The sequence below is a fragment of the Monodon monoceros genome, unplaced genomic scaffold (genome assembly GCF_005190385.1).
Source record: "Monodon monoceros isolate NGI ecotype Baffin Bay Population unplaced genomic scaffold, NGI_Narwhal_1 Super_Scaffold_18, whole genome shotgun sequence".
NCBI lineage: Eukaryota > Metazoa > Chordata > Mammalia > Artiodactyla > Monodontidae > Monodon > Monodon monoceros.
The window spans coordinates 49,151,089-49,178,762 of record NW_021703774.1 but is presented as its reverse complement, the minus strand read 5'-3'; the positions used below and the strand labels follow the sequence as shown (position 1 = coordinate 49,178,762).

At 44.7% G+C, this 27,674-nt stretch overlaps 1 protein-coding gene across 1 annotated transcript; it reads left to right on the top strand.

Annotated features, from left to right (window-relative positions):
- The first annotated feature begins 103 nt into the window (after positions 1-103).
- Positions 104-27,584, top strand: TOR3A (torsin family 3 member A). Its single transcript, XM_029227480.1, has 6 exons — positions 104-415; positions 1,548-1,661; positions 2,247-2,512; positions 4,115-4,293; positions 23,522-23,646; positions 24,232-27,584. The coding sequence occupies exons 1-6, from the start codon at positions 148-150 to the stop codon at positions 24,480-24,482; spliced, it is 1,203 nt and encodes a 400-aa protein (XP_029083313.1). The 5' UTR covers positions 104-147; the 3' UTR covers positions 24,483-27,584.
- The last annotated feature ends 90 nt before the right edge of the window (positions 27,585-27,674 follow it).

Sequence of the window (27,674 nt, the reverse complement as noted above, 5' to 3'; positions counted from 1 at the left end):
AGGCGAGCTCTGCCCGCCTGCGGTTCCCGTGGCAACGCCAATCCCCGGCCAATCCGGGCCTCGGAAGTGCCGGCGCCGCCCCGCCCACCGGGGGCTGGAAAGGGCCGTGGAGGACGGGCGGCGGAGGGACCGGCTGCCGACCCGGCCATGCTTCGCGGCCCGCGGAGTCCGCTCTGGCTCCTGCTCCTGCTGCTGCTGCTGCCGCCCCCGGGCACGTGGGGAGACGGTGGCCGCGCGAGGCCGAGGGAGGGAGCCGAGGAGGCGGGCTCGGCCGGGTCCTGGTCGGCCTTCAAGGGCCTGCGGGAGCGGCTGAGGGCGGCCGGCGCCCTCTGCAGACGCTACTGGGCTCTCTTCAGCTGCCGCGTGTGGCCCGAGGGATGCAGGCAGGATGAGGAGCCGCCGGCGCGGCCCCCGGGTAAGACCCGCCGGCTCGGGAGGGCGGGAGAGCGCGGGCTGGGTGCGCGAGGCACGATGGAATCCGGGCACGGAGGTCAGCCTCGCGCCTGCCCTGGGCCATTGTGATCGGGGTCACGAGGCGGGCGCCTTAGCCGCCGGCTTTGCTATTCCGCCCAGCCTTTGGGCCAGGCTGAGGGCAGGGAGCCTCTGCGGGACCAGGAAGGCCCGTCACTGCCCTCGTTCCCAGCCCTGGCGCAGCGCCCTAGTGCATACGAGTGGACCTGGCTGCGCTCCCCCACGTCACCCGTTCTTGACTCCTCCAGACGGATCACACTTCCTTGCTGTCTCCGAACCTGCCCTGGCATCATTCCAAGGAGCTGCCCTTGCCCACCTTCTTGATGGCTTTAAGGAAAATCCCCGGTTGGATACATCCCCAAGTACCTTCTTCCCCTTTGCTGCTTATGGCGGCGGAGGCTGGGCTATGAGTCCACCGGACCTGAGTTCTGATTTATTCTCTGTCACTGACAAATCGTGAGGCAAGGTTGTCACGTCACGGTCGTGGACCCAGTGATCTCTGAAGCTCCTTGCAGTCGATGTCGTTACTTCTAGGTCCTGTAATAGTACTGTAACGGTAATGCTGCAGTGGTGCTAGAAACATCTTCCATTTAAATCGAGAGTTCTAAATTCCAGTGAATGGTTTTTGTTTCGTTTTTGCTAATGCTGGGCATATTCAAATTGATATTTGATAAAAGAATCGAGACACTTGGGGTTGGCCGTGATCAGATGATTCTGCAATCCAAAGCAAGTAGAAAGAATAATAATCACCAGTTACTATGTGTCTCCCTCCTAGGCTCCAAACTCCTTGCAGGCAGGGCTTGGGTTTCTTACACGTCTGGCACAAATGCTTAAGGCTTATTTGTTGAGTAAACTGAGCTTTTGCTGCAGCCGGAGCTGCATCTATGTATAGCAAGGCCATCTACTTCCTCATAGCCGGAGGTGCCCATTTGTGCCCATTCCTAGTGCGGCACAAGGAAGGCCCAGGGCAGAGCAGCAGGGAGTGGCTCTGGAGAGAGGACAGGAGAAGGGAGGCAGTGCTCAGCTCTCCCTGGGCCCTGGGCTCCGTCCCTGTCTCACAGCTCCTCCTTTTCCAGGCTGGAGCCTTCCCCTGTTGGGCCAGCAGTACCTGGATATCCTGACCACCTGGTACTGCAGCTTCCAGGACTGTTGTGACAGTGGGGACTGCAGGATCGTCAATAACTTCACAGGTTGGACCTTACATGGCCCTAAGGCCCAGGAATCTGTGGGGAGGGGAGGCAATTCAGGAAAATGCTAGGATGAAGGGACCCAACCTCTGCCTGCCCACAGCTGGCAGCACACCCTCCCTGTCTCCACCACGGCTCCTGATCGAAACCCTGCGACCTCATGGCTGAGAGGAAGGAAAGCCTTGGAGGAGGGCTTTGCACACACTAGCTGCCTCCATTAGGTGTTGGCTGAATTGAATTAGAATGAATACAATGAGGGTGTCTCCATAAAATAGTTAGGGGGTCCTGAAACTTCTGGGCGGGAGCAACTTCCTCATCCGGATGGGCTTCTGCCAACCTTTCTGGGGTGTCTTCAGGACCTTCAGAAAGGGTGAAGTCAACGTTGATTTCTCAAACTCTTCAGAAAATAGCCCTGGATCTCTTCCGCTGCAAGGTCTGCCCAGTGGCTTCTTGTCCTGAGGCCACCAAACAGGAGGGCTCCCACCTCATAGACGCTCAGTCTATGCGTGCTCAGTCTCTCAGCTGTCGCTGAGCCTGGTGGGGATGCACCTGTGGGCACCTCTCAGCATGGCTCTTTCCTGGCCCTAGGCCTAGAGGCGGATCTGCGCGTGCGCCTGCACGGCCAGCACCTGGCCCGGGAGCTGGTCCTGACAGCAGCCAGGGGCTACTTGGAGCTGCCCCAGCCAGACAAGGCCCTGGCTCTGTCGTTCCACGGCTGGTCTGGCACAGGCAAGAACTTCGTGGCACGGATGCTGGCAGAGAACCTGTACCGGGACGGGCTGAGGAGCGACTGTGTCAAGGTGTTCGTCGCCACGTTGCACTTTCCTCACCACAAGTATGTGGACCTGTACCAGGTGAGGCCGGCCGTGCCGGGGAGCTGGGCCAGTGGGGCCGAGCCCGGCTAAGGCTCCGGCAGCTGAGGCGCAGGCCCCTGTGCTGGGAGGGGGGCTGAAGCCAGCCGTGGGTGTGGCGGTTGGAGGACGGGGGCGCAGTTGCAAGGGAACCTGTAACCCACAGAGGCATCCACTCCACACAGATGAGGCCCTGAACACGTGGAGGAAAGAGTGATGTCCCAAACGCTATTCGTCCCGAGCTGTCGCCCTCCCAGCCATACAGGAGAGGCCAGACACTGAGCTTAACCAGAGACTTCGTGTGTTGATTTTTCTGTCACAGGAGTAGTGGAAGTGCCTCAGGAAGTGTGGAACAGAGAAAGCAAAAACTTTATCATGATCTCCCCACACGGACACCGCCACAGTTAGCATTTTGGTGTACTTCCTTCAGGCCATTCCCCTGTGCTCTTTTATGTCACTGTAATTATATTGGACAGAAAGTTGCATATCCCACTGTTTTTTTAAACAGGCTTATCGAAAGTGATTTTTCCACGTCTTCCCCAAACTACTCATTATATGTCAACAAGTGGAGGGCAGAAAGTGTCTCTGCTGCTCTGCTATTTTGGGATTCATTCAGACATGTTAGCCAGACGATGACCAAACCCCACTGCAGCATGACAGAGGTGGTTGTGTCTACGTTTGGCTTTTAGTTCCAATATTTGTAGTGTGTTAACCTGGGAAGATTATGTAAGCCTTTGAGGACAGATTGCCTGGCAATCTTTCAGTGCAGCCCGGGAGGGCAGGGGTAGGCTAATGTGTTATAAGGGCAGGCAGCTGGTCAGCCGGGCCTTCCCAGAAAGAACTGGCTGGCTTTGCAGTAAAACAGCTGTGAATCTCAGCTTCCTCGCTGTGAAAATCACTCTCATCCCTGCCCATCCTCTCACACACACTATGGGGAGATGGGGCTGAAGTCAGAATCCAGGAAGGCTAGAGGTAGATGGTGAGTGTGGGCTCTGCTAAAACACCCCACCCTGGGGCAGGAGCTGGCCCTGTTCTCCTGAACCCTGTAGAGCAGCATCTTTTCACTAGAGGGCTTACTATCCTGCCTGGGGTGGGGAACCCCAGTTTTGAGTTGGCTGGGTCCCAAACAAGTCCTCCCCTGGGTTCTTCCCTGAGAGCCCAGCCTGGTGCCAGCGGGTGCTCTGCTTGTGGGAGTTCAAGACGGCACCTGTGGGCATTCAAGCCTATCTCTGCCTATCACCCCCCTGTGAGAGCCTGAATCCTATCCCTGGGGAGGGTGAGTTAGGATTAGTTCTGGGATGGAACCTCATCCTGAAGGGGAGGGAGCATGGCTGGGGCCATTTCCCAAAGGCCCTCTCCCTTTCCCCAGGCTGGCTCCACCTAGTTGGCTTTCAAGCCTCAGGGCTCAGGAGAATCACCTGGGAAGCTCATTAGAGGCAGATGCCCTAGCTCCACCCCCAGAGGTTTGGATTGGTGGTTCTGCGGCGGAAACCAGCTCCAGGTGATCCATTGCAGGCGCCCTGGGGAAACCAGTGCCTCACCAGAGCCCTCGGGGATAGAAGGTGCCTCCCACTGCACCTCAGCAGCTCCCTGTATTCTGTGCAGGAGCAGCTGGCAGGCCAGATCAGGAAGACGCAGGAGCACTGCCACCAGACCCTGTTCATTTTAGATGAGGCTGAGAAGCTGCACCCAGGACTGCTAGAGGCCCTCAGGCCACACCTGGAACGCCAGGTCCCCGAGAACCCGAGGGCCAAGTCCCCGAGAACCATCTTTCTTTTTCTCAGGTAAGGTCTGGGGAGCGACAGTCAGGAGGACTGTGTGAGGGGAGGAAGAACCCTGTCCAGGTGCTGTGTGTGCCAGGCCTGGGAGCTGTTACTTGGCCTGTAAGCCGGTGGTGGAGGGCTTCCACGCTCTCCTAGGCTGCCCACCCTTTTCCACAAGGGAGACCAACACAAACTCTGGGAGAGAAAACAGAAGCCCAGCTGACTGGGTGGCAGCAGGGGCGGAGAGCCTTAGGTCTCCCTGCTCCTGCCTTGATTCTGCCAAGCACTTCTGAAGGACTCTGACATCCCCTCCCCCAGCACAGGCCAGCTAACTAGCTCCCAGGACCAGCCTGGGGAGGACAAGCTGTCCCTCATCTGACCTCCTCCACGGTTCTCTTAGGATGGGGAGGCTCCCCTCAGACTCCCCAGTTAGTACATAGCCTCCTGAGAGAGGGACAACTGGGAGTCCCCTCTTAGAAGGACATTAAGTGTTCTTTTTTAATTGAGGTATAATTGACATATTAGTTTCAGGTGGGCAACGTGATTAGCTATTTGTTTATATTGTGAGGTGATCACAATAAGTCTAGTTAACATCTGTCACCATACTAGTTACAAAACGTTTTTGTTCTTGTGATGAGAACTTTTAATATGTACTCTCTTAACAACTTCCAAATATGCACTACAGTATTAGTTACTAAAGCCACCATGCTGTACATTACATCCCCATGACTTATTTATTACTTGAAGTTTGTACAGTATTTGTCTTATTCATCTTTCTCTGTCTGACCTATTTCACTCAGCATAATGCCTTCAAGGTCCATCCATGTTGTTGCAAATAGCAAGATTTCCTTCTTTTTTATGGCTGAATAATATTCCATTATATATATATATGTGTGTGTGTGTGTGTATGTATATATACACACACACACACATTTTTTTCTATATCCATTCATCTGTTGATGGACACAGGTTATTTCTTATCTTGGCTATTGTGAATAATGTTGCAGTGAACATAGGAGTGCAGATATCTTTTCAAGTTAGTGTTTTCATTATCTTTGGATAAATGCCCAGAAGTGGAATTGCTGGATCATATGGTAGTTGTATTTTTAATTTTTTGAGGAACCTCCATACTGTTTTCCATAGTGGTTGCACCAATTTATATTCCCACCAACAATACACAAGGGTTCCCTTTTCTCCACAGCCTTACCAACACTGGTTATTTCTTGTCTATTTAATGATAGCCATTCTGAAAGGTATGAGGTGGTATCTCATACCTGTTATGATTTCCATAATATCCCCCATGATTAGTGATGTTGAGCACCTTTTGTCTACCTGTTGGCTACTTGTATGTCTTCTTTGGAAAAATGTCAATTCAGATCTGCCCATTTTTTAATTTGACTATTTTTTTGCTATTGAGTTGTATGAGTTCTTTATATGTTTTGGATACTAACCCGTTATCAGATATATGATTTGCAGATATTTTCTCCCATTTAGTAGGTTGCTGTTTTATTATTTATTTATTTGGCCACACTGGGTCTTAGTTGTGCCACACAGGATCTTCGTTGCTGCGTGCGGGTTCTTTAGGTGTGGCATGCGGGCCCTTTTAGTTGCGGCATGCAGGCTGTTAGTTGCAGCATGTGGGATCAAGTTCCCTGACCAGGGATCGAACCTGGGCCCCCTACATTGAGAGCGCAGAGTCTTAACCACTGGACCTCAGCAAAGTCCCTGCCTTTTCGTTTTGTTGATGGTTTCCTTTGCTGTGCAGGAGCTTTTTGGTTTGATGTAGTCCCACTTGTTTATTTTTGATTTTGTTGCCTTAGCTTTTGGTGTCAAATCCAAAAAATATTTGCTAAGACCAATGTGAAGTAACTTACCACCTATGTTTTCCTCTAGGAATTTCATAGTTTCAGGTCTTAAGTTCAAGTCTTTAATCCATTTTTAAAAACTTTTTATTTTCTATTGGAGTATAGTTGATTATTTTGTTAGTTTCAGGTGTACAGCAAAGTGATTCATTATACATATACATGTATCTGTTCATTTTCAAATTCTTTTCCCTTTAGGTTATTACACAATATTGAGCATAGTACCTTGTGCTATACGATAGGTCCTTGTTGGTTATCTATTTTAAATATAGTAGTGTGTATATATCAATCCCAAACTCCCAGTTTATCCCTCCCCCCCACCTTTCTCCTTTGGTAACCATAAGTTTATTTTCTAAGTCTGTGAATCTGTTTCTGTTTTGTAATAAGTTCATTTGCATCATTTTTTTTGATTCCACATATAAGTGATATCATATGATATTTGTCTTTCTCTGTCTGACTTCACTTAGTATGATAATCTCCAGGTCCATCCATTATTTCATTCTTTATATATATTTCATTCTTTATATATATGTACCACATCTTCTTTATCCATTCCTCTGTTGATGGACATTTAGGTGCATGGGTTTATCTCTGGGCTTTCTATCCTGTTACATTGATCTATATTTGTTTTTGTGCCAGTACTGTACTGTTTTGATGACTGTAGCTTTGTAGTATAGTCTGAAGGCAGGGAGCCTGATTCCTCCAGTTCTGTTATTCTTTCTTAAGATTGCTTTGGCTGTTTGGGGTCTTCTGTGTCTCCGTACAAATTATAACATTTTTTGTTCTATTTCTGTGAAAAAATGCCATTGGTACAATAATGCAATAGGGGTTGCATTGAATCTGTAGATTGCCATGGGTAGTATAGTCATTTTTGACAATATTGATCCTTCTAATATAAGAACATGGTATATCTTTACATCTGATTGTGTCATCTTTGATTTCTTTATCAGTGTCTTACAGTTTTTGGAGTACAGGTCTTTTGGCTCCTTAAGTAGGTTTATTCCTAGGTATTTTATTCTTTTTGATGCAGTGGTAAATGGGATTGTTTCTTTAATTTCCCTTTCTGATCTTCTGTTGTTAGTGTATAGAAATGCAACAGATTTCTGTGTATTAATTTTGTATCCTGTCACTTTACCAAATTCATTGATGAGCTCTAGTAGTTTTCTGGTAGCATCTTTAGGATTTTCTGCGTATCGTATCATGTAATCTGCAAACAGTGATGGTTTTACTTCTTTTCCAATTTGAATTCCTTTTTATATCTTTTTCTTCTCTGATTGCCATGGTTAGAACTTCCAAAACCTATGTTGAATAAAAGTGGCAAAAATGAGGGGGTTTCCCTGGTGGTGCAGTGGTTAAGAATCCGCCTGACAATGCAGGGGACATGGGGTCGAGCCCTGGGCTGGGAAGATCCCACATGCTGCGGAGCAACTAAGCCCGTGCGCCACAACTACTGAGCCTGCGCTCTAGAGCCTGCAAGCCACAACGACTGAGCCCATGTGCCATAGCTACTGAAGCACCTAGAGCCCGTGCTCCACAACAAGACAAGCCACTGCAATGAGAAGACCGCACACTGCAACGAAGAGTAGACCCCGTGTTATCTATTTTTTACATATTAGTGTATATATGTCAATCCCAATCTCCCAATTCTTACCACCCCACCCCACCCCGCCACTGCTTTCCCCCCTTGGTGTCTGTATGTTTGTTCTCTACTTCTATGTCTCTGTTTCTGCCTTGCAAACAGGTTCATCTGTACCATTTCTCTAGATTCCATATATATGCATTAATATACAATATTTGTTTTTCTCTTTCAGACTTACTTCACTCTGTGTGACAGTCTCTAGGTCCATCCACATCTCTATAAATGACCCAGTTCCGTTCCTTTTTATGGCTGAGTAATATTCCATTGTATATATGTACCACATCTTCTTTATCCATTCATCTGCCCATGGGCATTTAGCTTGATTCCATGACCTGGCTATTGTAAATAGTGCTGTAGTGAACATCGGGGTGCATGTGTCTTTTTGAATTATGGTTTTCTCTGGGTATATGCCCAGTAGTGGGATTGCTGGGTCATATGGTAATTCTATTTTTAGTTTTTTAAGGAACCTCCATACTGTTCTCCACCGTGGCTGTATCAATTTACATTCCCACCAACAGTGCAAGAGGGTTCCCTTTTCTCTACACCCTCTCCAGCATTTGTTGTTTGTAGATTTCTGATGATGCCTGTTCTAACTAGTGTGAGGCGATACCTCATTGTAGTTTTGATTTGCATTTCTCTAATAATTAGTGCTGTTGAGCAGCTTTTCATGTGCCTCTTGGCCATCTGTCTGTCTTCTTTGAAAAAATGTCTATTTAGGTCTTCTGCCCATTTTTAGATTTTTTGTTTTTTTAATATTGAGCTGCATGAGCTGTTCATATATTTTGGAGATTAATCATTTGTCCATTGATTTTATTTGCAAATATTTTCTCCCATTCTGAGTGTTGCCTTTTCGTCTTGTTTATAGTTTCCTTTGCTGTGCAAAAGCTTTTAAGTTTCATTAGGTCCCATTTGTTTATTTTTGTTCTTATTTCCATTACTCTAGGAGATGGGTCAAAAAAGATCTTGCTGTGAGTTACATCAAAGAGTGTTATTCCTATGTTTTCCTCTGAGAGTTTTATGGAGTCCAATCTTACATTTAGGTCTTTAATCCATTTTGAGTTTATTTTTGTGTATAGTGTTAGGGAGTGTTCTAATTTCATTCTTTTACATATAGCTGTCCAGTTTTCCCAGCACCATTTGTTGAAGAGACTGTGTTTTCTCCATTGTATATCCTTGCCTCCTTTGTCATAGATTAGTTGACCATAAGTGCGTGGGTTTATCTCTGGGCTTTCTATCCTGTTCCACTGATCTGTATTTCTGTCTTTGTGCCAATACTATATTGTCTTGATTACTGTAGCTTCGTCGTATAGTCTGAAGTCAAAGTCTGATTCCTCCAGCTCCATTTTTTCCCCTCAAGATTGCTTTGGCTATTCGGGGTCTTTTGTGTCTCCATGCAAATTTAAAGGCGTTTTGTTCTAGTTCCGTAAGAAATGTCATTGGTAATTTGATAGGGATTGCACTGAATCTGTAGATTGTTTTGGGTAGGATAGTCATTTTCACAATATTGAGTCTTCCAATCCAAGAACATGATATATTTTTCCATCTGTTTGTGTCATCTTTGCTTTCTTTAATCAGTGTCTTACAGTTTTCTGAGTACAGGTCTTTTACCTCCCTAGGTTGGTTTATTCCTGGGTATTTTATTCTTTTTGTTGCAGTGTTGAATGGGATTGTTTCCTTAATTTCTCTTTCTGATCTTTTGTTGTTAGTGTATAGGTGTGCAAGCTATTTCTGTGCATTAATTTTGTATCCTGCAACTTTACCAAATTCATTGATTAGCTCCAGTAGTTCTCTGGTGGCATCTTTAGGATTCTCTATGTATAGTACCATGTCATCTGCAAACAGTGACAGTTTTGCTTCTTTTCAATTTGGATTCCTTTTATTTCTTTTTCTTCTCTGATTGCTGTAGCTAGGACTTCCAAAACTATGTTGAATAATAGTGGCAAGAGTTGACAGCCTTGATCTTAGAGGAAATGCTTTCAGTTTTTCACCTAAGAATGATGTTTGCCGTGGGTTTGTTGTATATGGCCTTTATTATGTTGAGGTAGGTTCCCTCTATGCCCCTTTTCTGGAGAGTTTTTATCATAAATGGATGTTGAATTTTGTCAAAAGCTTTTTCTGCTCTATTGAGATGATCATATGGCTTTTATTCTTCAATTGGTTAATATGGTGTATCACATTGATTGATTTGTGTATATTGAAGAATCCTTGCATCCCTGGGATAAATCCCACTTATCATGGTGTATGATCCTTTTAATGTGTTGTTGGATTCTGTTTGCTAGTATTTTGTTGAGGATTTTTGCATCTATATTCATCAGTGATACTGGTCTGTAATTTTCTTTTTTGTAGTATCTTTGTCTGGTTTTGGTATCAGGATGATGGTGGCCTCGTAGAATGAGTTTGGGAGTGTCCCTTCCTCTGCAATTTTTTGGAAGAGTTTGAGAAGGATGGGTGTTAGGTCTTTTCTAAATGGTTGATAGAATTCACCTGTGAAGACATCTGGTCCTGGACTTTTGTTTGTTGGGAAATTTTTTTTTTTAGGAGTTTATTAATTAATTAATTAATTTTTGCTGTGTTGCGTCTTCGTTTCTGTGCAAGGGCTTTCTCTAGTTGTGGCAAGCGGGGGCCTTTCTTCATCACAGTGCGCAGGCCTCTCACTATCGCAGCCTCTCTCATTGCGGAGCACAGGCTCCAGATGCACAGGCTCAGTAGTTGTGGCTCACGGGCCTAGTTGCTCCGTGGCATGTGGGATCTTCCCAGACCAGGGCTCGAACCCGTGTCCCCTGCATTAGCAGGCAGATACTCAACCACTGCGCCACCAGGGAAGCCCCTGGTGGAAGATTTTTAATCACAGTTTCAATTTCATCACATGTGATTGGCCTGTTCATATTTTCTATTTCTTCCTGGTTCAGTCTTGGAAGGTTATACCTTTCAGGAATTTGTCCATTTCTTCCAGGTTATCTATTTTATTGGCATAGAGTTGCTTGTAGTAGTCTCTTAGGATGCTTTGTATTTCTGCGGTGTCTGTTGTAACTTCTCCTTTTTCATTTCTAATTTTATTGATTTGAGTCCTCTCCCTGTTTTTCTTGGAGTCTGGCTAATGGTATATCAATTTTGTTTATCTTCTCAAAGAACCAGCTTTTAGTTTTATTGATCTTTGCTATTTCATTTATTGTTTCTATTTCATTTATTTCTGCTATGATATTTATGATTTCTTTCCTTCTACTAACTTTGGGTTTTGTTTGTTCTTCTTTATCTAGTTCCTTTAGGTGTAAGGTTAGATTGTTTGAGATTTTTCTTGTTTCTTGAGGTAGGCTTGTATTGCTATAAACTTCCCTCTTAGAACTGCTTTTGCTGCATCCATAGGTTGTGGATCATTGTGTTTTCATTGTCATTTGTCTCTAGGAATTTTTTGATTTCCTCTTTGATTTGTTCAGTGATCTCTTGGTTATTTAGTAATGTATTGTATAGCCCCCATGTGTTTCTGTTTTTTACGTTTTTTTCCCTGTAATTTATTTCTAATCTCATAGCGTTGTGATCAGGAAAGACATTTGGTATGATTTCAATTTTCTTAAATTTACTGAGGCTTGATTTGTGCCCCAAGACGTGATGTATCCTGGAGAATGTTCCATGTGCACTTGAGAAGAAAGTGTAATCTGCTGTTTTCTGATGGAATGTCCTATAAACACCAATTAAATCTATCTGGTCTGTTGTCTTATTTAAAGCTTGTGTTTCCTTTTTAGTTTTCTGTCTGGATGATCTGTCCATTGGTGTAAGTGAGGCAATAAAGTCACCCATTATTATTGTGTTACTCTCGATTTCCTCTGTTATAGTTCTTAGCCATTGCCTTATTTATTGAGGTGCTCCTCTGTTGGGTTCATATATATTTATAATTGTTCTATCTTCTTGGATTGATCCCTTGATCATTATGTAGTGTCCTTGTCTCTTGTAACATTCTTTATTTTAAAGTCATTTTATCTGATATGAGTATTGCTACTCCAGCTTTCTTTTGATTTCCATTTGCATGGAATATCTTTTTCCATCCCCTCACTTTCAGTCTGTGTCCTGAGGTCTGAAGTGGGTCTCTTGTAGACCGCATATATGGGTCTTGTTTTTGTATCCATTTGGCAAGCCTGTGTCTTTTGGTTGGAGTATGTAATCCATTCACATTTAAGGTAATTATCGATATGTATGTTCCTATTACCATTTTCTTAATTGCTCTGGTTTGTTTTTGTAGGTCTTTTTCTTCTCTTGTGTTTCCCACTTTGAGAAGTTCCTCCAGCATTTGTTGTAGAGCTGGTTTGGAGGTGCTGAATTCTCTTAGCTTTTGCTTGTCTGTAAAACTTCTGATTTCTCCATCGAACCTGATTGAGATCCTTGCTGGGTAGAGTAATCTTGGTTGTAGGTTCTTCCCTTTCATCACTTTAAATATATCATGCCACTCCCTTCTGGCTTGTTGAGTTTCTGATGAGAAGTCAGCTGTTAACCTTATGGGAGCTCCTTTGTACATTATTTGTCATTTTTCCCTTGTTCCTTTTAATAATTTTTCTTTGTCTTTAATTTTTGTCAATTTGATTACTATGTGTCTCGGCATGTTTCTCCTTGGGTTTATCCTGCCTGGGACTCTCTGTGTTCCTGGACTTGGTTTACTGTTTCCTTTCCCATGTTAGGTAAGTTTTCGACTATAATCTCTTCAAATATTTTTTCCGGTCCTTTCTCTTTTCTCCTCTGGGACCCCTATAATGCGAACGTTGTTGCATTTAATGTTGTCCCAGAGGTCTCCTAGGTTGTCATTTCTTTTCATTCTTTTTCTTTATTCTGTTCCACAGCAGTGAATTCCACTATTCTGTCTTCCAGGTCCCTTATCCATTCTTCTGCCTCAGGTATTCTGCTACTGATTCCTTCTAGTGTATTTTTCATTTCAGTTATTGTATTGTTCTTCTCTGTTTATTTGTTCTTTAATTCTTCTAGGTCTTTGTTAAACATTTCTTGCATCTTCTTGATCTTTGTCTCCATTTTTTTTCCGAGATCCTGGATCATTTTCACTATCATTATTCTCAATTCTTTTTCTGGAAGGTTGCCTATGTCCACTTGGTTTAGTTGTTTTTCTGGGGTTTTATCTTGTTCCTTCATCTGGTACATAGTCCTCTGCCTTTTCATTTTGTCTGTCTTTCTGTGAATGTGGTTTTCGTTCTACAGGCTGCAGGATTGTAGTTCTTCTTGCTTCTGCTGTCAGCTCTCTGGTAGATGAGGCTATCTAAGAGGCTTGTACAAGCTTCCTAATGGTAGGGACTGGTGATGGGTAGAGCTGGATGTTGCTCTGGTGGGCAGAGCTCAGTAAAATTTTAATCCGCTTGTGTGCTGATGGGTGGGGCTGAGTTCCCTCCCTGTTGGTTGTTTGGGCCGAGGCAACCCAGCACTGGAGCCTACGGCCTCTTTGGTGGGGCTAATGGTGGGACTCTTTGGTGGACTCCAAGGAGTACTTCCCAGAACTTCTGCTGCCAGTGTCCTTGTCCCTGCAGTGAGCCACAGCCAGCCCCTGCCTCTGCAGGAGACCCTCCAACATGCAAGTAGGTCTGGTTCAGTTTCCTATGGAGTCACTGCTCCTTCCCTTGGGTCCTGATGTGCACACTGCTTTGTGTGTGCCCTCCAAGAATGGAGTCTCTTGTTTCCCCCAGTCCTTTCAAAGTCCTGCAATCAAACTTCGCTAGCCTTGAAAGTCTGATTCTCTGGGAATCCCTCCTCCTGTTGCTGGACCCCCGGGTTGACGTGGGGCTCAGAACCTTCACTCCAGTGGGTGGACTTCTGTGGTATAATTGATCTCCCATTTGTGAGTCACCCACCCAGCGGTTAAGGGAGTTGATTTTATCATGATTGCGCCCCTCCTACCGTCTCACTGCGCCTTCTCCTTTGTCTTTGCATATGGGATATCTTTTTTGGTGAGTTCCAGTGTCTTCCTGTCGATGATTGTTCAGCATTTAATTGTGATTCTGGTGTTCTTCCAAGAGGGAGTGAGCGCACGTCCTACTCTGCCATCTTCAAGATGATCATACGGTTTTTATAATTCAATTTGTTGAAGAATTTTTTGATTTGCAGATATTGAAAAATCCTTGCATCCCAGGGGTAAATCCCACTTGATCATGGTGTATGATCCTCTTAATGTATTGTTGGGTTCGGTTTGCTAGTATTTTGTTGAGGATTTTTGTGTCTATGTTTAACAGTGATATTGGCCTGTAACTTTCTTTTTTTGTGGTATCTTTGTCTGGTTTTCCTATCAGAGTGGTGGGGCCTCAGAATGAATTTAGGAGTGTTCGTTCCTCTGCAATTGTTTTGGAATAGTTTCAGAAAGATAGGTGTTAACTCTTCTCTAAATGTTTGATAGAATTCGTCTGTGAAGCCATCTGGTTCTGGACTTTTGCTTGTTGGGAGTTTTTTAATCACAGTTTCAATTTCAGTACTTGTGATTGGTGTGTTCATATTTTCTGTTTCTTCCTGGGTCAGTCTTGGGAGATTGTACCTTTCTAAGAATTTGCCTATTTCTTCTAGGTTTTCCATTTTATTGGCATATAGTTATTCGTAGTAGTCTCTTATGATCCTTTGTATTTCTCTGTTGTCTGTTGCAACTTCTCTTTTTCATTTCTAATTTCATTGATTTCAGCCCTCTCCCTTTTTTTCTTGATGAGTCTAGCTAAAGGTTTATCAATTTTGTTTATCTTTTCTAAGAACCAGCTTTTAGTTTCATTGATCTTTTCTATTGTTTTCTTTGTGTTTCATTTACTTCTGCTCTGATCTTTATGATTTATTTCATTCCACTAACTTTGGGTTTTGTTCTTCTTTCTCTAGTGCTTTAGGTATAAAGTTAGGTTGTTTGAGATTTTTCTTGTTTCCTGAGGTAAGATTGTACTACTATAAACTTCCCTCTTAGAACTGCTTTTTCTGCGTCCCCTAGGTTTTGGATCATTGTGCTTTCATTTTCATTTTTCTCTAGGTATTTTTTTATTTCCCCTTTGATTTCTTCAGTGATCCACTGGTCGTTTAGTAGCATACTGTTTAGCCTCCACGTGTTTGTTTTTACCGTTTTCTTCCTGTAGAGTTCTAATCTCAGTGTTGTGGTTGGAAAAGATGCTTGATATTATTTCAGTTTTCTTAAATTTACCGAGGGTTGCTTTGTGGCCCAGCATGTGATCAATCCTGGAGAATGTTCCATGTGCACTTAAGAAAAATGTGTATTCTGCTGTTTTTGGATGAATTGCTCTATAAGTATCAAGTAAGTCCACCTGGTCTAATGTATCATTTAAGGCCTATGTTTCTTTATTGATTTTCTGTCTGGATGATCTGTCCATTGATGAAAATGGGCTGTTAAAGTCCCCCACTCTTCTGTGTTACTGTCAGTTTCTCCTCTCATGGCTCTTAGTATTTGCCTTATATATTGAGGTGCTCTTTTTGTGTATCTAGGTGCTCAAATATATAGTTGCATATATATTTATAATTGTTTTATCTTCTTGGATTGATCCCTTGATTATTATGTAGTTTCTTTCTTTGTCTCTTATAACAGTCTTTATTTTAAAATCTATTTTGTCTGATATGAGTATTGCTCCTCCAGCTTTCTTTTGATTTACATTTACATGAAATACCTTATTCCATCCCCTCACTTTCAGTCTGCATGTGTCTCTAGGTCTGAAGTGGGTCTCTTACACACAGCATATATACAGGTCTTGTTTTTGTATCCATTCAGCCAGTCTGTGTACTTTGGTTGGAGCATTTAATCCATTTACATTTAAGGTAATCTTTTTTAATAAATTTATTTATTTTTGATTTATTTTTGGCTATATTGGGTCTTTGTTGCTGTGCTCAGGCTTTCTCTAGCTGCGGCGAGTGGGGGCTACTCTTCATCGCGGTATGCGGGCTTCTCATTGCGGTGGCTTCTCTTGTGGAGCACAGGCTCTAGGCACACGGGCTTCAGTAGTTGTAGCACGTAGACTCTGTAGTTGTGGCTTGCAGGCTCTAGAGCACAGGCTCAGTAGTTGTGGCACACAGGCTTAGCTGCTCCATGGCATGTGGGATCTTCCCGGACCAGGGTTCGAACTCGTGTCCCCTGCATTGGCAGGCGGATTCTTAACCACTTCGCCACCAGGGAAGTCCTATGGTAATTATTGATATGTATGTTTTTATTGCCATTTTGTTAATTGTTCTGGATTTGTTTTGTAGGTCTTTTTTCTTTCCTTTCCTCTTGTTCTCTTGTGATTTGATGACTAACATTAGTGTTGTTTTTGGATTCCTTTTTCTTTTGTGTATCTATTGTAGATTTTCAGTTTGCTGTTACCATGAGGTTTTGATATAACAGTCTATATATAAACAAGATTGTTTTAAGTTGCTGGTCTTTTAATTTCAAATGCATTTCCAATATCCTGCATTTGTACTCACCTTTTCTCATGATTGCTGGTTTCGATATCATATTTGCGTGTGGGTGATTTCCTACCTTTACTGTATGTTCACCTTTTCCAATCAGCTTTTCCATTCATAATTTTCTTGTTTCTAGTTGTGGCCTTTTCTTTTCTGCCTAGAGAAGCTGCAAAGCTGGTCTGGTGGTGCTGAATTCTCTTAGCTTTTGCTCGTTTGTAAAACTTTTGATTTCTCTATTGAATCTGAATGAGAGCCTTGCTGGGTAGAGTATTCTTGGTTGTAGGTTCTTCCCTTTCTTCACTTTAAATACATCATGCCACTCCCTTCTGGCCTGCAGAGTTTCTGCTGAGAAATCAGCTGATAACCTTATGGGAATTCCCTCGTGTGTCATTTGTTGTTTTTCTCTTGTTGCTTTTAGTATTTTTTCTTTGTCTTTAATTTTTGTCAGTTTAATTACTGTGTGTCTTGGCATGTTCCTCCTTGTATTTATCCTGCCTGGGACTCTCTTTGCTTCCTGGACTTGGGTGACTGTTTCTTTCCCATGTTAGGGAATTTTTCAGCTATTATCTCTTCAGATATTTTCTCAGGTCCTCTCTCTTTCTCCTTCTGGGACTCCTATAACGCGAATGTTGTTGCATTTAATGTTGTCCCAGAGGTATCCTAGACTGTCCTCTTTTCTTTTCATTCTTTTTTCCTTATTCTGTTCCATGGCAGTGATTCCCACCATTCTGTCTTCCAGCTCACTTATCCATTCTTCTGCCTTAGTTATTCTGCTATTGATTCCTTGTAGTGTATTTTTTATTTCAGTTATTGTATACATCTTTTTTTTTTTTTTTTTTTTACTTTTATGAGGATTGCCTTCCTCACCTTGTAACAGATTTTTTCTTTATTTAATTTACTAATTTATTTTTGGCTGTGTTGGGTCTTCGTTTCCGTGCGAGGGCTTTCTCTAGTTGCGGCAAGCGGGGCCACTCTTCATTGTGGTGCGCGGGCCTCTCACTATCACGGTCTCTCTGGTTGCGGAGCACAAGCTCCAGACGCGCAGGCTCAGTAGTTGTGGCTCACGGGCCTAGTTGCTCCGCGGTATGTGGGATCTTCCCAGACCAGGGCTCGAACCCGTGTCCCCTGCATTGGCAGGCAGATTCTTACCCACTGCGCCACCAGGGAAGCCCTGTCTGCTTATTCTTTAGTTCTTCTAGGTCTTTGTTACAAACATTTCTTGTTATCTTCTAGATCTGTGCTTCCATTCTTTTTCCGAGACCTTGGATCATCTTTACTGTCATTACTCTGAATTCTTTTTCAGATAGATTGGCTATCCACTTCATTCAGTTGTTCTTCTGGAGTTTTGTCTTGTTTCTTCATCTGGGACACATTCCTCTGCCTTTTCATTTTGTATAACTTTTTGTGATTGCAGTTGAGCTTGGTCTTGTCCCTCTGGTGGGCAGGGCCATGTCAAGGGGTGTGTTTAGCAGGTAGCTGTACGCTCAGGAAGACTTTAAGCACCCTGTCTGTTGATGGGTGTGGCTGTGTTTCTGCCCTGTTCGGCTTGAGGTCCCAGCACTGGAGCCTGAAGGCTGTTGTGGGACCAGGTCTTGGTGAGAAAATAGCAGCCTCCAGCAGGGCTCACACCAATGAGCACTCCCCAGAACTACCGCCACCATTGTCTTTGTCTCCACAATGAGCCACAGCTGCCCCCTGCCTCCACAGGAGAGCCTCCAATACCAGCAAGTAGGTCTTGTCTAGGCTCTTAGGGGAGGTCACTGCTTTTTTCCCTGGGTCCTGATGCACATGAGACGTTGTGTGCACCCTCCAAGAGTGGAGTTTCTGTTTCCCCTAGTCCTGTGAGATTCCTGTGCTCACACCCCACTGGCCTTCAAAGCCAGATTCTCTTGGGGCTCCTCCTCCCGTTGCCAGACCCCCAGGTTGGGGAGCCTGACGTGAGGCTCAGAACTTTCACTCCTGTGGGAGAACTTCTGTGATATAATTATTTTCTAGTTTGTGGGTTGCCTACCCAGCAGGTATGGGATTTGATTTTATCGCAGTTATGCCCCTCCTACTGTCTCATTGTGGCTTCTTCTTTGTCTTTGGTTGTAGGATATCTTGTTTGGTCAGTTCCAGCATTTTTTTGTGGTTAAGTTCATTTTGCTTGTAGCTTCCCGGTACCATTTATTGAAGAGACTGTCCTTTCCCCATTGCATACTTATAGCTCTGTCGTAAATTAATTAACCATATATGTATGGATTTCCAGACTCTATTCTGTTACATTTATCTGTGTGTCTGTTTGTATGCCAGTACCATACTGCTTTGATTATTGCTAAAGCTTTGTAATATAGTTGGAAATGTACACACTAGCAGTTCCCTCTTACTGTGTGCCACAGGCTCTAGAAATGGCTTGCAAAAAGTTAATTTTGAAATCAAGCTGTCCAATCCTATCTTTTTATGGCAGCTCCAACAGGAAGTCCTGCCTAAGGTCTGTTAGCAGTCAAGTTTGGGTCCCTGTTGGCCCAACTTGAATGCTTCACAAGCAGCTTCTTGCACTCAGTGGAAGCCAAACCACTCCTCCCCACTGTCACCCGCCTCCCGCAGGCCAGTACATGCTTGCTAGGGGATTTCCCCCAGCTTTAGGGTACACCCTGTGAGGAGAAGTAAGGGGTCTGGTTTTTCATCCAGGCTTGGAATGTGTGAAGGAGTGAGCTGTGGAGGGCAGATCTTGGTTCATTGTGGACCCACAAGACAAGGTGGAACCAGTTTAAACTGTTGCTGGGTTGGGATTTTGGTGTGTTAGTGGCAAGTCCTTCCTGGTCTGTAAATAAGGCTGACGGGACGCTACAATGCATTGCACAGGAGGGCCTTTGGGAGCCCCCAAAGGTGATTTTCAGAGAAAAGCAGAGAAAGATTTTCTGATATGACTTGAGTGATCAGAATTAGGAGGCAAGGACAGTAAACTCTGTGATACTACTTATCACCTTCTGAGGTAGCCCAGAAGTGCACATCTCTTCCTGTTGCAGTGAATTAGGTAGGGGCTCCAAAATGCAGAGGAGGCAAAATAAGGAATCACCTTGGTTCACCAAGGCTTCTCCACCCAAGCCCTGGCAGGGGGTGGGGGCAGGGGACCCCTGGAACCATTCCTGCAGGCAGAGTCCTTTTCTCAGAACAGAAGGAAGCCTAGTGCCCAGCTACCTCAGGACGCCCTTTCTATTGCAGGGATCCTTTGACTTCGTGCGTGGCTTCTTCCCCCCTCCACTGACTGGCTCCTTCCTCCTTCCTCCTACCAGGCCAAGCCTGCTTCTGCCTTGTGGCTGTGGCCGACCTTTCCCCAGCTTGGCTTGAGGTGCCAGGGTACTGACTTCCCTACCAGTTCTCAGCTTGGAAAACCTCACCCTTGCTGTTGCCAGGATTTCCTAATGCGACCCAGGTGACCCTGCTATCTCTAGGCAAATATTTGCGTTTGTAGTATTTTGGTCATTGACCTGCTGGCAGTGCCCCTGTCCCACCACCTGCCCTTTCCCCCTAGTGACCCAGCGTCTGTGCACTGTCTGAGTCCACGGGGTCCTGATGAGCAGACACTGGCAGAGTGGAGGCAGGGCCAGGAAGAGAGCCACTGTGGACAAGCTACCCTTTGGGCCTACTGTGGCAGGGGATGCAGAGGCTGCACTGGACCTGAAGGAGCCTTTGAGCCCCTAGGGAGGAAGATGCACACTGGTGACTGAGAGGCAAGGACATGGCTTCCAGTTCCAGTGGCCCTGGTGTGGGCCCGGCCTGTGAGAGCCAGTGGTCCCCAACAGGCCTGGGTGGACTGTCTGGAGCCTGTGGGCCAGCCAGGCTGTCAGTGCGGTGCAGCAGCTTGCACCCCTGCCTCGGGCAGCCAGAAAGCAGCACCTCTAAACCCCAAAGTTTTCAGCTAGTCTAGTGATAGGTGGGGGAAGATGGTGTCTCTGGACTTGATTTCTACAATAACCTTACCTGTGTGGTGAGGACTCTTATATTTAAAAGAAAAGCACAGCTGATTCAAATTGATGGTGTAAACAAATCACTAGTGTAAGGCCAGTGGTTTAATCCTGAAAAAAATCCTAAACCTGCTATTTGAAGTGAAGTCCTAGCAGCTCTGCTGGCCCCCCTGCAAAGTGGTGGTGTCGGATGGCGGAAAGGAGGAGGTGGCAGCTGACGCAGGGGGTGTAGTGGGGAGCGGGGCTATGGCTAGAATTGCCCCAGCACTCAGCCAGTCCTTCATCTGGGCCTGAGGAATTTGGGGCCCCTGGCCAAGTACTAACTAACTACTTGGTTAGTAGTAACGTTGACTAACTAACTACTAACATTGACTACTTTTGCCCATTTCTACCAAGTACAGAAGGCTCTGGGAATGGAGTCACGGGGCAGGACAGGCACAGTGGAACTCTGGGGATCAGAGCTACTGGCCTCTTCCGTTGAAGCTGTAAAGTGAAGAGGGTAATTAATGCCTGTTCTCTTTGGGCTGCTGTCAGAAAAAGAATGGATAGAAAGGGCTTTGAAAAATGCAGAGAACTATACAAATGTCAGTTACTCATGGAATCAAAGGCCTTGTACCCCAGCACATAGCAGGTGCTCACAGAAGTGTCTATTTTTTGACTGACCACTGAATCCAAGGTGACCTAAGGAGGGCTTCTTAAATTGTCTGCTTCAAGTCTCTCATCTTACAAATTAGGAAACTAAGGTTCAGAGAGATTATGATTGAGTCAAGTTTATATCTGTTCTTCAGGGAAGACTTAACAGTTAAGGCTGGGTTTTGTGATCACAGTTCTGGAGAGGTCTTTGAGCCTCCTTCCTCTGTGGTGAGATTTCATATCGTCCTGTCCCGGAGCCAGGGGAGAGAGTTCGTTTCTAGAGGTGCCTTCTGTCCCTTGATCCCGTCAGACCTCCCAGTCAGCAGGCAACCTGGGAGGCTGTGCAAGGGAATTGAAGTGTTCTGGGAAGGCAACATCTGTTTAAAGGTGTAATTGTTGGTGCCTGAGGAGCTGAAGACTAGGGGGGTTGGAATAGAAAAGGGGCCCAGGTTATGTATTGGTGGGTGAGGTAAAGCCTGTAACGTGGAGGAAGAAATTCAGAAGGAGGTGGAGATGATAGTGTAGATAAACATGCAGAGATGTCCATTTATTCAGTAAACATTTAATAAATATTGAGCGCCTGATAGGTGCTAGGCACTGGGTTACCACAAACAGTCTAAGCTTATGCTCTCAAGAAAACTTAAGTGTCAGGTGGCTTTCTGGGCAGAAATGGGGAAGGCACTGGAGTCTGTGCCCCTGAGGCTGAGCAAGTGAATCCTCTTCCTCTCCCTTTCACCCTGGATGCCTGTCCTGCAGCCCATTGAAAGTTAAACCCTCCTTTGCCTCCTGTGAGGAATGCAGGATTGGGCAATCCCTTGGCAGTGGGCAGGTCTTGCCTCAGCTGATGCAACTGTGGTCTTGCGTGTACACAGATGACCTGCCTGGCAGGCCTTCCTGCAGGAGGAGTCGGGCCACAGCTTCAGGAAGTAGAAGAGTGTCGTCATAAGCAGCTTCCCCAGCTATAGATGCCAGGGGAAGTCTGGCTGAGCAGCTGAACTTGAGCAGGGAACCCCCAGCCTCTCTAGCTGGGGGGCTCATGGCCTCAGGTAAAATCTACCTCAGTGGTCAGCTTATCCATTTGGAAGCCAAATATAAAAATAATGAAATCTAAGACACGACACCATAAAACTCCTTGAAGAGAACATAGGCAAAACATTTTCTGACATAAGTTGTGGCAATATTTTCTTGGATCAGTCTCCCAAGGCAAAAGAAATAAAAGCAAAAATAAACAAATAGGACCTAATCAAACTTAAAAGCTTTTGCACAGCAAAGGAACCCATCAACAAAACGAAAAGACAACCTGCTACGGAATGGGAGAAAATATTTGTAATGCAACCAACAAGGGCTTAATTTCCGAAAGATACAGAGAGCTCATACAACTCAATATCAAAAAAAAAAAAAAATCAAAAAATGGTCAGAAGACCTAAATAGACATTTCTCCAAAGACATACAGATGGCCAACAGGCACATCCAAAGATGCTCAACATTGCTAATTATTAGAGAAATGTAAATCGTAACCACAATGAGGGGACTTCCCTTGCCCCTCACAATTCCAAGCAATGAGGTGGCTCAGTGGTTAAGAACCCACCTGGCAATGCAGGGGACACGGGTTCGATCCCTGGTCCGGGAAGATCCCACATGCCGCGGAGTGACTAAGCCCGTGCGCCACAGCTACTGAGCCTGCACTCTAGAGCCTGCGAGCCACAACTGCTGATCAGCCCACAGGCTTAGAGCCCATGCTGCACAACAAGAGAAGCCACTGCAATGAGAAGCCCGTGCACCACCATGAAGAGTAGCCCCTGCTCGCCGCAACTAGAGAAAGCCTGCGTGCAGCAACGAAGACCCAACGCAGCCAAAAATAAATTTAAAAAAAAAAAAAAACCACAATGAGGTATCACCTCACACTGGTCAGAATGGCTATTATCTAAAAGTCTACAAATAATAAATGCTGGAGAGGGTGTAGAGAAAAGGGAACCTTCCTGCACTGTTGGTGGGAATGTAAATTGGTGCAGCCACTATGGAAAACTGTGGAGGTTCCTCAGAAAACTAAAAATAGAGCTACCATGTGATCCAGCAATCCCACTCCTAAGCATATATCCAGAAATGATAAAAATTCTAATTTGAAAAGATACATGCAGTGTTCTTCCCAGTTTTCATAGCAGCACTCTACAATAGCCAAGACATGGAAACAACCCAAATGCCTATCAACAGACGATTCGTTTAAGAAGATGTGGTATACACACACACACACACACACACAATATGGAATGTTAACCGGCCATAATAAAGAAATATTGCCTTTGCTGGATGGACCTAGAGAATATCATACTAAGTGAAGTAAGTCAGAAAAAGATTATGTGATATCACTTATATATGGAACCTAAAAAAAAAATACAAATGAATCTATATACAAAACATAAATAGATCCACAAACGTAGAAAACAAAGTTCTGGTTACCAAAGGGGAAAGGGGGGGTGATAAATTAGGGGTACGGGATTTACAGATACTATATAAAATAGATAAGCAACAAGGATTTACTGTATAACAGAGAAAACGATATTCCCAACAACAATATTATAATCACCTATAATGGAAAATTTTCCCAACAATATTGTAATCACCTATAATGGAAAATAATCTGAAAAAAAATATATAAAACTAAATCACTTTGTTGTTCATCTGAAACTAACCCAATATTGTAAATCAACTCTACTTCAATTTAAAAAAAATCAACAACAGAATCTGTTAACCGGGCTTGTCTCTTTCAGTAACCTTGGGGGCAATATCATCAATGAGGTAGTCCTGAACCTGCTTAAGGCTGGGTGGTCCCGGGAAGAAATTGGGATGGAGCACTTGGAGCCCCAGCTCCAGGCTGGGATTGTGGAAGCCACAGGTAAGTGACTCCCAGCCTTGCAGAAAATAAGCCTCTGTTGAGAGGGGAGGAGGAGGGTGATGTGTATGTACTAGAAGGTGGACTCGTGAGATAGGGTATTCAGGATCACAGAGGATGCGCCATATGATCATCTCGTCAACTTCAGATAGGCACTAGAAAAGTGCCAAGAAAGCTGAAGTCCTTTTCTGAAAGTCCTTTGTAAGGGAGTAGTTGGCCGTGGCCATACAGGCAGTGGTCTATGGAGTATGCAGACCCTGAGGAAGAAAGTCTCACTGTGAGAGCCTCAGTGGCTCAGCCTCCAGTTGGATAGGTAGGGTCACTCCACCTTCTGCTTTCTGCCATCCAATGAAACCATAACCTGGCAGGCATAGCCCCTCTCCCTCTCTCACACATCCAGTTAATCATGGCCCTGTTTCCCTAAAGGAAGACACAGTTGCATAGTTCTTGACATAAAGTTCAGACAGCCCTCCTGGAGTTGGCATATAAGAACAAACCTTGCCCAGGCCTAAGGGTGGGGGACACCTCATAATTCCAGTTGGGTTCAGCCCCAGGTCAGACTCCATGTAACTTTGCTCTTGATTTTAGACAGTGGCTTTGGACACAGCTGTCTTGTGAAGGAAAACCTGATTGACTTCTTCATCCCCTTCCTGCCACTGGAGTATCGTCACGTGAGGCTGTGTGCACGTGATGCTTTCCTGAGCCAGGAGCTCCTGTATACGGAAGAGGCACTAGATGAAATCGCCAAGATGATGGTGTACGTCCCCAAGGAGGAACAACTCTTCTCTTCTCAGGGATGCAAATCTGTTTCCCAGAGAATTAACTATTTCATGCCTTGAGAGCTAGATGAAAACTTCCCAAAGCTGCCTTCCTTCCACTAATAGGATCCTGGGGCCTGTCAGCACACTGTCCAGAACGTAACGGGTTGGAGGGGCAGGCTAGCATCCAGCAGCCACAAGCACAAGTGGTGTGTAAAAGGGAGGCCTTAAATCAGAGACAGAGCCAATTCTTAAAATCACTTGGTGCCTTACAGAGCCACATTCCAAAATGGTCGGCCAGCTGGTTGGAGAAAGTCATGTGGGAGATAAATCCCAAGGATTTATTAGCATATCAGCTCCTGCCTGCAGATGCCTGGGCTTGGGGGTTGGGCCTGAGGCTGCAGTATTCTCAGTGACAGAGAAGGGAAAAATGAACTTCTGCTTACCAGTGGCAGGAACTGGGTGGGTTAGCTTTCAAGTTGTTATTCCCAGAGGGAAGCTGATCAGCTTCTATCTGTGAGATCAGGAAAGAGCCTCAGGCTGAAGGAAAAAGTGCACAGAGGAAGATTTTTTTTTTTTTAATCAGGTCAGTGTAGGCTAAGCCTTGTTCTGCTCTGCAGATTTAAATCAATTAAAATTATTATTTTTTTAAGTTAGGGACCTTGACATGATTTTATCATATGTAAAGATTAAAATTTTGTATTTTTCTAAAACCCTCGGCTTACTTACCTTCTTACTGAGCCCTAGTAATCGTGCTCACTCAGCAAAATTCCACATGCCAGGTAACACTGATGGGGACTGGTGGAGACGGGGGACATATACTGGCACTCACAGAGCTGACAGGGTGACTGCCTCGTCTGCCAGTTTACTTCAGTTTGCTTTGGAACCACATCAGCTGAGCCAGGCTATTTCAACCTCTTACTGAAGAGGCATCCACAGCATACTGCCCTTATATATACGAAAACAGCACTCCTGTGCTCCCAGCTTTAAGAAGAAAAACAGTCATCGTTGAGGATTGAATGGCCATGTGTAAATGTGTACACTGTGCCTCTATACACAGGAGGTGCTCATTGTGTGTTTTTCCCCTTCCCTTGATTCTTCCCTTCTACCACACTTACGGAATTACACACGGCTCTTTTATATGTGTCATCACCTCACGTGGCCCTCTTATTTACAGTCCTCCCAAGCCTCTCACCTTTAGCCCTGGTAAAATGGAACACTTCTGCTTCTCCCCTGTTTAACACTTTATTACCTTCATTTACTTGAATTCATTTGCCTCTGGGTTAGGCAGGACCTAGCCTGAGCAACATTAGATACCCAATCAATACTCACATGAATTAAAGGAACTTAGTTTTACACCACCCACGGGACAGACGTAAACCTGGCCTAACTGCACAATAAAATGGGGGCCGGTTTTAGGAGCTGGCTCCTTGTCTCACTCTAGAGCATTTCAGGAACGGCATGCAGCCACCCAATCCTGTAACATAACAAACTCTGTAAATACACACTTTAAAAGGTGTGTTCTATAGCTTTAGGTCTCAGAGCCACAGGGCAGCTGACATGCTTTTAGCACTGGCCAGCCATGTTTGATGTCATAAACATTGGGTCTGAATCTCATACCTCGGGAACCAAAACAAGCAGCAGGCTGCAGTGGTTCCGAACACTCCTCTGAAGCCAGACTCCTCTGCTCAGCGGCTCCGCCACTTGCTGTTGAGACCACGGGGAAAGCTACTGGTTTCAGTTTAACTTTGGTTTCCACTTCTGTAAAAGTGAACATAACTGTACCCACCTCACAGGGCTGTGAGAATTAAATGAATTAATATTTATCAAGTACTCAGCACACAGAACTTTAGGTGTTTTAAGAATAATAAGACCTAGTAAAACTGCTGTCAGTTTTGGCACCACACTCAAAGCCCAGGCTGGGCCTTTCCCTCCATTCTAATTCTTGGAACCCTGCAAGTTTTGTTTTAGGTAACTAACATTTGCAAACATACCATGTGTCATACTACGTGCTAAGCGCTCTATAGCCTAGTCAATACCTCATGTAATACTTAACACTTAGGGACCAATTTAATCACCACTTAATGACTGAGAAAATTGGGGCTCTGAGAGGTTAAATAACTTGGGTTAAGTCACAGAGCTAGTCAATGAGGGAGTGGGATTCAACCCTGGCAGTCCAACTCCAATTCCTATGCATTAATGACAATGTTTCTAAAATGATTTTCTTGGCAAATGCTTATAGCCTCGGGTGTGGAAAGTGTGTGGAACAATGGGAGGTTGGAAAGTGGGTGGAAACAATGGGAGGTTCTCCTTGAATGACTCTGAAACAAGCCTTCCTAAACTAAACCAGAAATGCATGGGAGAAAAGGACGGAAAGTGGCATGTTAAGGAGGTGTATAAACTGATGCTTACAGGGTCAGGGAGGACAATTTTTCCTTTTCCCCTTCTAGCATCTCTGGCTGGCCTAATAATTAAATTGACATAAGATTAACAGGAGAAAAACAAAAGTTTAGTAAAATGTACACATGAGAGAGACCCAGGAAAACTAACTCCAAAATGGCAGAAACTATCACCGTAACTACTATTTTCAGCTAAAGACAAAAGCAGATATTGGGGCTGGGAGGTCAGTTATGGACGGTTACCAGGAAAAGCACAGTAAACAACTGTGAGGTGGCTATGCAAATTTACGTCCTCACCTTCTCCACTGATAAGTTTCTAGAGTTTCATCCTCCTCTTCTTGGTAGAGCAAGGGAGACACCCTTACAAATGGAGATTTCCCTCACAACTGTAAATCTCTCTTACAAAAGGGTAACTTAAGTTTCTTAAAGATAACCAGCTTAAAATAACCCTTATGCCAAAGAGGCATATTTTGGGGTGGCAAATTCTGCTCCCCTACAACAGCCATTCTGATTGGACCGTATGTGTGCATCGCTTGAGTATATCCTACTCATCCTGAATTAAAATGTTCCTTCTAAAAGCAATGAGTCATTCATTTTTTTTAAAATTGAAGACCAAGTCAAACAAGACTAGAATGTTCCCTGTGAGGTTCTACACTTACTCCATTAATGCTGCTTTGGCTCAAAACATTTTTACAACTTATTTGAAACTGTCCTCAGAATGAACTTTGAGAGAATTAAGCCTCATTTTACAGTCACCTCACGTTGGATGGATGGACAGACCCACACACACATCACCCACCTTATGTATCAGCTGGGCTCCAGATGATGCCTTTGGCCATTTCCAAAACTGTAATCCATCAAAGGGTGAGTAGCC

What these genes read in the sequence shown, in the direction of transcription:
- TOR3A (XM_029227480.1), top strand. Translation starts at nt 148, where the DNA reads ATGCTTCGCGGCCCGCGGAGTCCGCTCTGGCTCCTGCTCCTGCTGCTG. An exon ending in GATCGTCAATAACTTCACAG is followed by an intron (nt 1,662 to 2,246) that starts GTTGGACCTTAC and finishes TCCTGGCCCTAG; the next exon opens with GCCTAGAGGCGGATCTGCGC. An exon ending in ACCATCTTTCTTTTTCTCAG is followed by an intron (nt 4,294 to 23,521) that starts GTAAGGTCTGGG and finishes TGTCTCTTTCAG; the next exon opens with TAACCTTGGGGGCAATATCA.